At 37.4% G+C, this 15,800-nt stretch overlaps 1 protein-coding gene across 6 annotated transcripts in view; it reads right to left on the bottom strand.

The window, feature by feature from the left end:
- FAT1 (FAT atypical cadherin 1) overlaps positions 1-15,800 on the bottom strand; it is a 135,654-nt gene that overhangs the window by 111,171 nt on the left and 8,683 nt on the right. For all 6 annotated transcript variants that reach the window (XR_009547664.1, XR_009547665.1, XM_060183644.1 and 3 more), the window contains exon 2: positions 3,085-6,367. Coding sequence is in view for 4 of the 6 variants with exons in the window: in XM_060183644.1 (XP_060039627.1) it covers positions 3,085-6,349 (3,265 nt within the window). In the remaining 2 variants the exon portion in view is untranslated. The remainder of the gene's footprint in view (positions 1-3,084; positions 6,368-15,800) is intronic.

Here is a 15,800-nt window from a genome sequence, read left to right as displayed (position 1 = left end):
GGTGTCTCTTCCTGACTATATGAACAGAAGAAAAAGAAATCAGTTTAGGAGTGGTGAAATCATGTGCATGACCTCTAGGTATTTACACACACACTCATACATGCAGTAAGTAAAAAAAAAAAAAAAAAATCAACCACTTTTCTAGCCATTACTTCAGTTTTTAAATTAACTAAAATGCTGTATCTTTCTATTGATGCTCAAGTTACCCAAAACTGATTTCACTCCACAAATTTACTGGGGGGGTGGAAGGACACTCAAGATTCAATTCTACTCAACTTTGAACTGATAACAAAGCAACCAAGAAGCCATTTGAAGTGACAATGTTGAGAAGCAAAGTCAGGTAAATAGAAACCAGCTTATGTATTAAAGCACACATTTCCAGATACTTACTCCACTAACATTCCAATTAAGAGTGCTTTACAATTCTCACTGTAGATATTAAGGGAAAAAGAAGCTTAATTAGACCACAGGAGGTCAGCTTTCTAAGTAAGACCAAGTTTCCAAATAACTGCTCATGTAACACCACTCTTCCATACCTCAAAAGAATAGCAATCACATGAACAGGGATTTGTCACAACAGGTGACTAATACCCAGCAGCCTCTCCAGGAAAAAGCACTTTTTGTGACAGAGTATCAGAAAAGTCAAGTAACTGTCACCTCACACCGCAATTATATGTTACTTCCTTGTACATTTGCCTGTATGTTATAGTAGTCCACAGACTTTGTATTGATGAAAAACCAACTTTTTAGAGATGTTTCAAATTTGAATTTAAAAACAAGGAGGGTGGGAGAGTAGCTCTATGGGTAGAGCACATCTCATGCATGCAAGAAGTCTCAAGGTTATTTCCAGCACCACAAAGGTGAAAAGTGGTGCTCTAGTCTCTTTCTCTCATAAAATAAGTATATTTTAAAGGGTGGATCTTTAAAATAGTAAGAACAAAACTCAGATACTATACAAATGCCCTGTTTTATGAAAAGCTAACAAATGACATTCAGTTCTCACAACAATAAAACAGAAAAAAATAAGAAAATTTTTTTCTATATTACTCATTAGCTAAACTGTAAAGTCAAATGAAAGAAAGAAGCAACCAGTTAAGTGGGCAAGAAGTTCCTGTCATCAGAGTCAAAGCAGCCTTGTGCAGGCCTTTACTAATTAGAGCACAGTGTTAAATGTATGGATAGAAAGGAACAGGAGAGCCCAGCAGAAAGAGACAATGAGCAGACAATCAAGTTCTAGAAAGGTACGAGTAAACCTGACCTAACCCCAGTGCATGCAGAATTTTAGGTTATTTCATATGAGGACCATACTAGAGTTCCTAAACTCTCTTAACTTTTTTTTCACTGGTTAGGCAGGTACCTTTTTACATTTCCAACCTACCCAAGAGATTAGGCAAATCCCAAACACAAATTTTACAATATCCAATTACAGTTCTTCTGTACTTGATTTTTCAAAAAGAAATTGTACATTATGATAGCTCCTTACTGGGAGTCTCTAAAATAACTTAAGCTGGTATTTCTACTGCCAGAAAAATATGTAATGTAAACCAGGCCAGTGTGTAAATATTACTAAATTATTTTTATTTGATTTCAAATATAATTCATGCAAACATGTATCTCCTGTGCTGTACACTTTTCTTATGTAAAGCATGGGCTACAGGACAAATGGACTACAAATTTCCAACTTTCTTCTCACATTTAAATCTAAATATTTACACAAATGCATTAACAGTTTCTTAGACACTTACCAAACTAGTTACCCATAATGTATTAATCTCCTACCTCCAACTATGTTACCATTAGAAAAATATGACACTTATTGAACTTAGAAAACTATATTTTAGTACGTTACCTTGCTCAGCTGATTTTCTTTTTTTTTTTTCTATTTGTTAGTAAGAATTTACTAGTCCCCCTTAATTTATAGCCACAAAATACTAATTTCTAAATCGACCTTTGAAAAAACAATAAAAACACTATTTTCATCTGAAAGAAGAGTCCAAAAAAGGGGAATGGGTAATGGAAAATCCATGTACCTACACACAGTACAAAGTGCAAGGATCCAGGTTTGAGCCCCCGGCTCCCCACCTGCAGTGGGATGGCACCACAAGCGGTGAAGCCAGTCTGCAGGTGTTTATCTTTCTCTCTACCTATCTCCCCCTCCTCTCTCAATTTTTCTTTGTCCTATCCAAAACAATGGAAAAAGCAGCCACCAGGAGCAGTTGATTCTTAGTGCTGGCATGGATAGAGCCCCAGCAATAACCTTGGAGCCAAAAAAAAGAAAAGTAAGTTCAAAAAAAGAAGTACTCACATAATTTTAAATCAGCACAGACATGTAAATAAAGAATGTGGTTAATTTCTGTCTCAATTTAGTCTTTCAAGTTCTACTTTGGAAGGGGGGGGGGGGGAGCTGAAAAAAACTGACCTTAGAAATTAAAAAAAAAACATCATGATTTCTTTCAGCTTTGACTACTGAGTTTTGGGTCTTTTTCTATATTGACAATGTAACTGAAAATTCTAGTTTACTTTGGCAAAGTATATTTGTCTCAATTAAAATGAGTGATTACAATCTGCTACTGGCTATGCTATTTTCTCTTGTCTTCTACTACTATGAATATTTTAGATGAATGGTATATAGTAGTAAGTCAGTTCTATATTATAGGCACTTTTTCTAAATCCAGTCTTCTCAATTCAGTATTTTGCTGTCTTCTGACTCTTAAAACCTGGAGGAGGTACTAAGTAAAGCAGGTCATACAAAAATTTCTGTATAGTTTCCTCTTCACTGCATAATTCTGCAGGTATGTAATAATCTCCAAATGGCATGTTCATTGCGAAACCACAAGGTTTCTAGTAAAAAGTACGCATTTAGAGATCAGCATCATAAGTTATGATTTGAATTTTTCTTAGTTTTTACTCATTTTATGCAAGTCATTTTGGTTTCCTTAGGTTCCATCTTCCTGTCATAAAGACACCATAAGAAAGCATGCACATACAATGGGAACTGTGAAGGAACTAGTACAGGGCAGATAGTTACTTTAGTGAAAATTTAAAAAAACGGGAAGAGGAAGAGATCAACAAGAACATATTTACCTGTTTCTTCATCTATTTTGAAAACACCAACACCAGAACCATCTCTAATGGAATACCGGATCTCCCCATCTCTTCCCGTGTCCTCATCATAAGCTGATACTGTCATGACTGAGGAGCCAATTGGGACATCTTCCTTCACTACACCCTTCTCCACAAAGCTGGAAAACACTGGTGGGTATAAGTTTTCATTCACGTCAATCACTTCAACTTCCACATAGCAAGTGGAAGACAGAGAAAGTGGCTTCCCTTTGTCTTTGGCCCTCACAGTGAGATTATATACTTGCTTCTTCTCAAAGTCCAACTGTTGTACAATTCTAACTGCTCCACTGAGTTTATCCACATCAAAGTTTCCTTCTCCATGGTCTATGAGACTGTATCTTACTTGACTAGACTGACCTAAATCTGGATCATAAGCCTCTAACCACATGATTATGGTTCCTTCAGGAAGGTCCTCTCGAACTTTCACACGATAATTAGGTGGAATGAACTTAGGTGGGTTGTCATTAACATCCTCTAATGACACTTTCAAAAGTACAGTAGAGAACAGCTGAGGTTCTTCTTTGGCTTGATCCCTAGCTTCAATCTTTAAGTAATACACATGCTGTATTTCACGATCCAAAGGGTACAGAATTTTAACGACACCGGTTATACTGTCAATTGAAAACTTATCTGTGTCTGTAACAATAGAGTATGTCACGTGTCCATTTGGTCCTAGATCTTTGTCCGTGGCTTCAACCTGGATGATTTCACTATTTATCTCCTTGTCTTCATTCACTTCAACAAAATAGCTCTCCTGTAAAAACTCAGGTGCATTATCATTGGCATCCAGAACTCTGACATTAAGAAGATACCAAGCAGCTTTCTGTGGTATACCAAGGTCATATACTGTAATGTTCAGGGTATATTTGTCTGTTGTTTCACGGTCAAGTGGAGATAAGATCTTTAGCATTCCTGTGTCTATGTCAATAATGAAGCAACTATCCTCATTTCCTCCAGAAATGGCATAGACCAATTTTCCATTGAAACCAGTGTCAAGGTCAGTAGCATTCATGAAAATTATGCTGGAACCCACAGGATAGTTTTCCTTTACCTCAATACCAGTTGGAAGAGTACTGCTAAACTGTGGTGCGTGAGCGTTGAGAGAGTGAGAACCAAAGAAACTATCGTCAGCTTCTCCCTGGTTGTGTAATTTATTTGCCTGTAAGAGTTTCTCTGCCAGCATTTTGGCAACTCCAGTCTCTTCACATTGCAAATGTATTGCCTTGCGAGTGGCTGCCACAGTGATGTTAATATACAATGGTGTGGCAAAATTTTCTCCATCTGTAGCTGTAATTCTCAGACTGTGAAAAGATACCTTTGCACCTAAGCCATCCATTAGTGACCGTTTTAAAGACAATACCCCAGAGTTGGGGTTTAAACTAAACAAATCCAGTTCATTTCCAGCTTCAATCTGATAGTGTACCAACTGAAGTTCATCCGCATCAATGGCAGAAACAGTAGTGATTTGCTCTCCCACATCTAGATCCCTGGGAATTGTTCCTTCGCAGTTTATTTTCTCAAACAAGGGTGTGTTGTCATTCAAGTTATTGAGAGTAACTGTAGCGTGGACTTCAACTTCCCGGCGGTACGGCAAGCCCCAGTCTGATGCTCGAATCTTAAGCATGTAGACTCGAGGCATTAGCTCATAGTCCAAGTTTTCTGAAGTACTCACAGCACCAGTGAAATGGTTAATCACAAATGGCACACGATTTAAATTGGCAATACTGTAAGTCACGTACCCATTCTCACCTTCATCAGGGTCTATGGCACTCACACTCATGACTGTAGTACCGATAGGCACATTCTCATCAAAAGATGCTTTGTATGCTGTCTGGGAAAATTCAGGGGGATTGCTATTTGCACTCAAGACTTTAACTATGACTTTGGTTGAGGCTTTTCTGTCACTTGTTGTTACTTCAAGTTCATAATGGGATGCTTGCTGTCTTTTAATTGGTTCCAAAATGGAAATAAGACCAGTGTTGTGATTTATACTAAATTTAGCTCTGCCAGGTGTACTTTTAAAAACATACCTCAAATGAGAGTGAGTGGGTGTCGCTTTTACCATGACCACAGGTGTGTCAGAAGGAGCAAATTCACTTATTTCTGCTCTATAAACATCCCTTTCAAATTTGACCGGCCCAGCTTTGAACTGTGGAGAGGACACATGAATTACTTTTACAGAAGAGAACTGGGGAGGAACTCCTTTATCTTTAGCCTGCAATGTCAAATTGTAGCCAAATGGATGATTATCCCAATCAATGCCATTGATTGCCTTGATTTTGTATTCTTTACTTCCTGGAGAGGATCTCACTGTTCTAAACTGCTGAAGGAAGTCACCTGCCACAATGCTTAAAGAAGCGATCTCCCCATTGGCACCTTGATCACAGTCATCCACACTTACAATTGCATAGGTTGGGTCTTTGTCCAATTCTGATGGTGACAATGTCACTGCTGTTATCACAGGAGCACATTCGTTGGCTTGCTCTACATGGACTGTCAGCTTTGCCATGCTACTGATACCACTGTTACCATATAATTTCATTCCACGGTCCACAGCAAGAATCTCCATCTCATAAAGCTTGGTCTCTGTGTAATCAAGTCTACCAGTTAAAACTACTGCACCACTGGTTGGGTGGATAGCAAACATGTCTGTTCGGTCTTTAAAACTGTAGTAAAATTCTCCATTGGTTCCTATGTCTGCATCTGTGGCACTGACTCTTGCGATACTGGTCCTGATGGCTGTATTTTCAGGTAAAAAAACACTGTAGGATGTGGGTGAGAATAATGGTCTCAAGTCATTTGTATCCAGCACTTGTACCCTGACTTTTGTTCGTGCTTCAGCATTAGTATTTTTTTCAACTGCTTTGACTATCAATGTGTAATGGTCTTTCACTTCTCTATTAAGGATAGCTGTGTTTCCTCCTTTGGTCCTTATTCTTAGAAAGCAAAAGTCTCCAAAAACATACTCTTCAGCTTTAAACAGGTTTTCATTGTCTCCTGAGACAATTTTGTACCTTAATTCCCACAGTGGGTTTGTAAGGTAAATACCCATCTTTATAGGGTGTCCAACATAGGTTTTAGCTGCAGAGTTTTCATGCACGGTGACATTGTACTGGGCATGTGTGAACTGCATAGGAATCTGTTCAAGTGTTTGGCTTCCACCACTGTCTCCAAACTGTTGGAGTAGAAGGAGCAGAAGCAGAAGCAAAGTCAAATGTCTCCCCATAGCTTAACTCTCAGGAACCTGAAAAGGAATTTTAAAAAAGAATCATTACTTTTGTGAAAGGCAACAAGCAGTATAAATTTTTTCTTAAAGTCTGATTTAGAGCTTCTAGTTCAATAAAGTTTTTTCCATCTATTGTAATATAATTAAATGTAAGTTCCCCCCCCTTTTTTTTTGTTTTCCAGTTATGTAACAACACTCTTAATTTGTCTCAAAAAGTAAATGGTAAACACCCCATTAATGCTTGCATATATATATATATATATATATATATATATATATTGTATATACATACATATATATATATATATATATCAAATTAAATGCCCAAAAGCTCAAAGTTAATATTATTACAGTATCCTGAGTATAAGGAATTTCTAACAAGAGGCTGGGTGATACATCGGATTGAGTGCACATGTCACAGCACACAAAGACCCTGGTTCAAGCCCCTGCTCTCCCTCCACCTGCAGGAGTTTCACAAGGGATGAAACAGTGCTGCAAGTTTCTCTTTCTCATTATCTCCCCCCTTCCCTCTCAATTTCTGTCTTTACCCAAAAATAAGTAACATTTTTTAAAGTTTCTAATAACTAATGTAGAATAGCAACCAAAAAAAAAACAGTAGTATTATGACCTCCTATGACAATTTATAATCTCATTTCAAAATGCATTCTAGAATTAAATTCTTTAAAAACTAATTGTGCTCACTACCTATATAAGGGTTTGTTGTTTCATTTAACACTACATAACTATTTAAAGATATTAAAATAATTATGCTCTCAAGTTTGATACCTAGGTCATTTCTTAAACAGCACAGGCAAAAAAAGGCAGTTTACAAAAGGAAAGCCTGATGCTGAACAGAACTTTTCCCAAATCTCACCAATTACTTCAGTGTTTTATCACCACTGCTGCCAACAATCAGTGTTTAGAGTGTCTGTTTCCTCCAGTCAGCATTTAACAATGGTAACCCTTCTAGATTATAAAATACATACAACCACAAAACTAAATCACCCAAGCTCACATCCTAAGAAAGCCTAATCAAAGTAGCAAGGCAGTAGGTACTGCCTGAGAGTCAGCTGGTGAGTAGGAAGGAAAAGAGGACATCTGAAAAAGAGCTTCTATAACAGGTAGGAAAATGGGCCATCCACTGGGTTAAGTCCCGGCAGGGGAGTATGACAATTATTTTCAGACCAACTGTCCTCCTAAATGCCAACAAATTCACCTTGTGAGTCAAACATACACAGTCCAGCTCCACAAAGATCTCCTAGCACTGGGACTACACAGGAGACAGCTCTGTACCCTTGGCACAGTGACTCTTGTATGAATATTCGCAAAATGTGAATGTGACCAAAGGTGAAAGAAACAGCAGACTGGAGGGCTGATTTAACAGCCAGTTTGAAAATTAGTATGGCAATATTAATTTACAATATCTTAACTCAGTTACTGCCAACTTTGCCCCATTAGTCATTTCATTATGGGTGTGGGGGGGGGAGAACTGATATGCTCAAAGCAATTAGAAGCCTAATTGATAGTGAATCATGTTCAAGTTGGACATCTTAAATTGTTCATTAGCTATCATGCCTTCTGCTTAAGATAAAAAAGAAATAGGAAATTAAATAATTATAAATTAAACAAAATGAAAAAAACAATTTTTGCTACAAAACTATATCTACATTTGTTTAACAGTTCTAATACTCAGGGAAATTGGAATATTATCTAATGATTGAATACTTTTATTAAAGCAAGTTAAAACTTAAATTTGTCTCAGCCTGTAGGTATTGAGAATATACTAACAGGCCCTGATAGCTATGTGGAATCAGATATTCTGAAAGGCAAATCCTAAGGCATTTACAACTATAAATAAAATATATATAATTAAATGCCCTTTTAAAAGATGCTAATTAAGCATTTGTCCCCCCCTCCTTTTTTTAGGAGACAATTACCCATTTTACAATAAAATATCACAGCAGGTTCTACTGCAAATAGTTAAAATATTTTTGCTTAATTCTACATGTAAATGTTATGCAACCAACAACAACAACAACAAAATGACAACACTCTGTTTGTTGATACATAAAACTTTCCGGAGAAATTAAATGAAAAACTAAACTAATCTCATTTATGTTTTAGAGAGAGAGGAGATAAATTTTATGCATGCAAACAAAGTGCTTAAAAATGAACTTAAAAATTCTGGACCAATAAAAAAGAAAGTGTTAGCCATTATTTCGGGAGATTAGGCAGCTTGGAGGATGCTTACTCTACATTTTCACTTGTCTGTACTATCTGAATTCTTCAGCATAAATATATTATCTGTATGTTCTATTCACTCCTTTCATCAAGTATGAGTCCTACTATGATTATTTACTGGGCATCTACTATGTATTAGGGATAGTAGGAAAATCAGGAAGGCTAGGAATATAAAACAAACTACCAGCAAATCTTTATGGGAGATGTAGTGAATATTTCCTAGTGAGAAACATATAAACAGAGTGCTTATGATTAAGCGCTGATTAAAAAGCTAAAAAATAGATGCTGATGATTAAATCCTATGCAGAAAACTAATGAATTGAACAAGATACAAGGCTGATCAAGAAAACAAAGAAGAGACTCTATATTTAAAAGCACTAGAGTTTCTCAGCATCATTAACATGTAGGGTAAATAATTCTCAGGGAGGAATGATTTTAATACTCGTCTAAGGCACTGTAGGATGTTTAATATTATTCCTGATCTCTCACTAAATGCCTGTAGCTACTTCCTCCCCCCTTAATTAAAAATGTGTCCAGATGGGAGTCAGGCTGTAGCGCAGCGGGTTAAGCGCAGGTGGCGCAAAGCACAAGGACCGGCATAAGGATCCCGGTTCGAACCCCGGCTCCCCACCTGCAGGGGAGTCGCTTCACAGGCGGTGAAGCAGGTCTGCAGGTGTCTATCTTTCTCTCCTCCTCTCTGTCTTCCCCTCCTCTCTCTATTTCTCTCTGTCCTATCCAACAACGACAACAACAATAATAACTACAACAATACAACAACAAGGGCAACAAAAGGGAATAAATAAATAAATAAAATAAATAATTTTTAAAAATGTGTCCAGAGCACTGCCATCTGTCCCCTCAAAATTGCCTCTAGTAAAGAAACTCCCTTAAAAAAATACCAAAAAGACCATTAAGGCTAAAGTATAATAAATAATCTTTAATAATAAAGGTAGTTTTAGATTTACAGAAAAGTTATTAAGACAGTTCCTTTTAAAAAAAAAAATCAATAAAAAATGTTTTAATAAGAGCCAGAGAGGTGCCTGAGAGATTTGATACCATACAATTGGCAACAAAATAAACACAAATAAATCAACCATAAGCCATTATGGCTTACATGCACAGGATGAAAATGTTTTGGAAATTACAAACTACCTCAGATAGTGTTTGCTTTCTAGCTGTGATTCTTTGTAAAAGTCATTATAATCATGATTTGGGTTCTCTTAACTATATGAGACAAGTGTGGAGATACAAGTCTGCATTTTGAATGGATCGAGTCAAATGCTTATAGTAAAACAACTACAGCAGTGAACTCCTCATGGTTTAACAGTGAATAGCAGAAAGATGAAAAAGAAAAAAACTATCATTTAAGCAGTTTCTTCTGACTATGATTTTATATTACTATAGGACATCGTCATAACTCATGAACTGAGACTGACATATTATTAGAGTAATTGTAGCAAAAGAAGTGACAGGCCACGGCAATGTGGCCCCAAAATAGTAAAGGTGAAGATGAAAACTAATGACAAATTCTGGACTAGTTCAGTATATTCCGATGGAGTATTAAGAGCAAGGATGAGAAAAAAGAGGAATCAAGGAAGAATCCAAAGACTGTGATGAGCAAGAATGTTGTTGCCAGGCACTGAAAGGGATGACAGAACAGTTTTCAAGGATTCCGATCAGATCACTACTGGATAAGATTATCTTGGAAAAAGTCTATTCATAGGTGGCTGGGCAGTGGAGAAGGGGTTCAGGCAATGGCTCACCAGTGTTATAGTTCCCACACAAGGATCCTTGTTTGAGTCCCTGGCTCCTCACCTGCAGAGGGTGGCTTCACAAGTGGTGAAACTGGTCTGCAGGTGTGTCTATCTTTCTCTCTCCCTCTCTATCTTCCCCTCCCTTCTCAATCTCTTTCTGTCCTATCCAATAAAATGCCAAAAATGGCCACCAGGAGCAGTGGATTCCTGGAGGGGAAGAAAAAAAAAAAAGAGTCCTCCTGATAACCTCAGTTAAGATTTTGAGAGGGCAAACTTTTATGTGGGAGAGGTCCAACCTGAAGATAAAATTATAAAGTTGTCTGAATGTGCTCACCAATGGACAGAATAGAGAAGAAAACCAATGAGAGTCCTATCCTCCCCTTCTACTCCCCACAACTCCTCCCCCCCTACCCTACACACAATTAGAAGCAAGAAAGGCAAAAAATGAAGAACGAGCAAAGAAGACAAAACAGTCACTTAGGAGAAACAGAAGTATGATAAGGGAAAAAAGTAAACTAGTATTTTCAAATATGTCAAACTTAACACTACAACCTGAAAATAACCCCTAAGTGCTGGTTGATGCTCCAACTGGTGTCCTGGCCATATACCCACTTCTACCCACCAGGTTACAAGAAAAAGGGACAACAGATCAAATCATCACAGCTGTTCTCTCCTGGTGCCATCAGACTACAACTTTTTTTTTCTTTTCCTCCAGGGTTATTGCTGGGCTTGGTGCCGGCACCATGAATCCACCGCTCCTAGAGGCCATTTTTCCCCCTTTTGTTGCCCTTGTTGTTGTAGCCTCGTTGTGGTTATTATTATTGCCATTGTTGATGTTGTTCGTTGCTGGATAGGACAGAGAGAAATGGAGAGAGGAGGGGAAGACAGAGAGGGGGGTGAGAAAGATAGACACCTGCAGACCTGCTTCACAGCCTGTGAAGCGACGCCCCTGCAGGTGAGGAACCGGGGGCTCGAACCAGGATCCTTACTCCGCTCCTTGCGCTTTGCGCCACATGCGCTTAACCCACTGCGCCACCACCCGACCCCCCAGACTACAACTTTTATGATCAATTTCTCACAACCAAATACCTGATCACCTTTCACAATTTGCCTACCAGTTTTTCTCATGGGATATTCTAACATATGAACTCCTGGACTACATTCCTAAGCAAGACCTTACAAAACCCTGAGTTTACTCTGCAACCTTCACTAATAGTATTACTAGAATAAATTATGAAATATAATCCTTTTGATGAGAGGGGGGAAAATACTTTAGAAAATATTAACCTTGCTGTAATAAAACAAACAAAAAAAAAACGAGAACTTAAATTTCATGAAATGCTATGATTTTAAAGAAAATGCCATGATTTTAAAGAAAAAAATTTACGGCTGTTATCCTCTGCAAAGCAAACAGTGAAGTCAAAGGGGGGGGGGGGGGACAAAAAGATAGTAATACCATTTCACCTAAAAACCACATTACTACCTAAAGTTCATGCTTATGAAAATTAAGCTCCAAAATCTATTTTAGCCAAAGGTTACACTTTGATGTTCAGAAAGTGGTAACACAATTTGAACTTCATGATTTAGGATTTCTTCTATGCATTTTCCAAAGTGAAAACAAAGAATGTTTACTTAGTTTAGACTTTAGAGAAAAGGGCCTTGGGTCCAAAGCTTAAATATATTTAGTATAGATTTCAAAAATCCATAAATAAGAGAGGAAATAATTTTTCTAGTAGAAATCTGATATTAATATGCCCATATTTCTCCATTAGAAAGACTTTCACATAAAATATTCCAATCAATTACTGTGACTGCATATTTCTCACAAAACAGAATACAGTCCCTCTGCTGAAAACATAACCATATAAACTTAAATATTCAGATCTAAAGTTGAAGACTCAGTTAGTCTGGGAGGTGGTGCAGTGGGTAAGGCATTGGACTCTTATTTAAGCATTAAGGTCCTGAGTTCAGTCCCTAGGTGCACATGTACCTGAGTGATGTCTGATTCTTTTTCTCTCTATGATTTTTCATGAATAAATAAAATATTTAATAATAATAATAATAAAGTAAAGTTGAAGACTCAGAAGTGTTTCATGCTTCACAGACAGAACATTAGGTGGGTCACAAATTAGAAATGCATACATTCCACTGGGTATGGCACGTTCTTTTAGAGGTCACTTTTTTTTTTAAACACAGTCATTCTAGTTCTCTGCACAAGAGGGAAACATTAAACTTACTCTTGCACACATGATGACAAAAATACTCAAATTCAAGCCTTTGTGCTCTCATCATGCCCTATTGTATACTCCCATTTTGTATTGGTGACAGTGAGGACGTCACTAGAATTTAACTTATTGCAATTTGCACTTAATGTTCAGTCTGAATAATGCCACATTTTTAAAGTGGTTTTTAAAGATGTCTAAATTTCAAGGAAGATAACTACATTTTCAAAAAGAAAAATGTCAACAAGTTGTCAAAAACCAAGATATGAAATGTAAATGACTGTTTCTTAAAAACATTGTATATCACATAAATGTTTAATGATATCTAAAATCACTTAATAGAATTTTTAAAATATTACTGTATCTTACTAAGAAAGCCAGTCTGTTACCCAGTTATAATCAATTCATAGCTTCTAGACAGCATTTACAACTGAGAGGAAAAAAACTGAATTTTTCCAATGACTTATAATGTTCACAATATTTTTAAAAGCTTCTTATGTATTTTCTGGGTGCATATTAAATCTTACTACGCTATCAGTAAAAATGGAGGAGTTGGGAGAGAGCTGAGCTATGAATTTAAAAAGTGAACAGCAGCCCTAGGCTTGATGTGTATCATTTAACTACTTCTGGCAACTCTGTTCTTAGTTTTGACTGGAGCTGCAGTCAATCTGATTATCCTAACAACAATCTAACTTAAATATTGCCTTCAAAAGCTCAGAGAACTAATTCCAACTTAAGTGTGAACAAACTTCCAACTACTGATATTGACAACAAAGAATAACTACTGATATTGACAACAAAGAATAAATCTCTTTTCTCACCACATAATTTTTTCAAAGTTCAAAACCTCAGTATGATTTTTAATATTTATTTATTCCCTTTTGGTTGCCCTTGTTTTTATTGTTGTAGTTGTTGTTGTTGTTATTGATGTTGTCATTGCTGAATAGGACAGAGAAAAATGAAGAGAGGAGGGGAAGACAGAGAGGAGAGAAAGACAAGACACCTGCAGACCTGCTTCACCACTTGTGACCAGAGCACTGCTCAACTCTTGCTTTTAGTTGTGGTTGGGGATTGAACCTGGGACCTTTGGTGACTCAGGCAAAAGTTTTTGCATAATCATCATGCTATCTCCCCAACCCTGTGAATGTGGTTTAGTCAGCCCCCAAAATGACTGTCCAATGTTTTCTCACATTTAAGTTAAACAGATGTCCTAATTTTTAAATAGCCTCTGTACAATATTTACTATGTAATTTAGCCACTACATGAGCCTATATATATAGAATATGTGTTATAGGGGGCCAGGTGGTAGCACAGCAGGTTAAACACACATGGCTTTGAAGCAAAGACCAAGTGAGGATCCTGGTTCCAGACCCTCTCTGGCTCCCACCAGCAGGAGGTTGCTTCACAAGTAGTGAAGCAGGTCTGCAGTTATCTACCTTTCTTTCTTTATTTATTTATTTATTTATTCCCTTTTGTTGCCCTTGTTATTTTATTGTTGTAGTTATTATTGATGTCGTTGTTGTTGGATAGGACAGAGAGAAATGGAGAGAGGAGGGGAAGACAGAGAAGGGGAGAGAAAGACAGACACCTACAGACCTGCTTCACCGCCTGTGAAAGGGCCTGCCTGCAGGTGGGGAGCCGGGGGCTCGAACCGGGATCCTGACGCTGGTCCTTGAGCTTAGCGCCACCTGCGCTTAACCCGCTGCGCTACAACGCGACTCCCGCCCCCTCCTTTCTTGGTTACTCTGTTCTAACAACAGCAATAACAAGGGCAATAAAATGGGGGAAAATGGCCTCCAGGACCAGTGGATTCACACTGCAGGCATTGAGCCCCAGCGATAACCCTGGGGGCAAATAAAAGAGTGAGTGAGAGAGATATAGCTAAAAAGATGACTGCTTCTAGTTGCTCTATGCTACTGTGACATGAGTCAAGAAATGCAAATATAGGTTGCATATATATGTCTAGTGAAGCTACTCTTTTCTTCACACACTATCCTCCCGTTATCCCTTTCACCTTCAGACTTACACTCACCCTCACAGGTCAGAGCAAATTTTATTCACAGAGCAGCTAAGAAGCAGGCTGTTTACTTCTTGATTTAGGAATACCTAATGTATTTTTCTATACAAACAAAAAAACATATACAAACTTTGTGAAAGTAACCAGCAATTAACACTAGCTATTCTTCCACTCCCAAATTAGCTAGATTTTATTACAGTTCAAATTATGAGGGTTCCCAAATAGAAACACTACAGATATTTTACTAAATAATGGATCAGGAAGGTCAGTATCCCATATACAGTCTGCTTAGTATAGAAGTCATCTGGCAGAAAGTGCCCTTGTTCATATCTCCTTAAACAATTCTTACCCTATCTTCTCTGCTTCTTTCTTTCCATCAGAGTTAAAAAGACATCCCTGAAGACATAAGATCCTGTTTTTTTTCTGCATCTCTTCCTAAATTACCTCCCACATTAAATACAGCAACCAAATGACCCCTCAATACTGCCACCTCTTGCAAATCCATACAGGTTCTTTTCAACTTAAATATAACTTTGAGGTTTCTTTCTTACAAAGGCAGAGTCCTACAAGTAGTTTTCTCAGTACCACCTTAACTTCCTCAGAACTTCCTCCCCTCCAAAGGTATTTCTAGCCTCAACTGTTCTGTAAGACATCAGGTCCATCCCTGAACAGCTTCAGATGTCACAAGTTAATACTAAGTCCATTGTCAGTGTTTCCTTTTTATAAATAAAAATTAAAAGACAAAGGAAAAAAATACTAAATACCAAAGACTTTCTCAGTACTCATCCTCCTAAACTTAATGTCATATCTCACAATCCTGATTCTCTTCCCTGATACGCATGAGTCTACTATATTGTCAGACTATCTAAACAAAGTGGTAATCCAAAACATGAAAATAATAAATTCTCTATCCATTACTCTGGACTTTGCACCCTAAAGCTTGACATTATAAACATCTGTCAGCCAACTCTTTTTATACATGCACACATCATCACACTTAAAACCTTGCTACTTACTAAAGTGTACATTTCCACGTCTATGTTCTCCCAACTGAACACTCCTCCAGAGCTAATCATCAGAATTAAATTTTACAGCCTGCTTACCCAATATTCTATTGCTATGCTACTGGATTTTCCTAGTTCAATGATGAGTTTCACCACTTCCCAAATCAACCAAATTTGCAAAGGAACATATCAAATAAAAAAGGGAGGACTAGA

The sequence above is a fragment of the Erinaceus europaeus genome, chromosome 2 (assembly GCF_950295315.1).
Source record: "Erinaceus europaeus chromosome 2, mEriEur2.1, whole genome shotgun sequence".
In the NCBI taxonomy this organism is placed as follows: domain Eukaryota; kingdom Metazoa; phylum Chordata; class Mammalia; order Eulipotyphla; family Erinaceidae; genus Erinaceus; species Erinaceus europaeus.
Note: the sequence above shows the minus strand (reverse complement) of the source record. Positions and strands in the feature narration are given on the sequence as shown.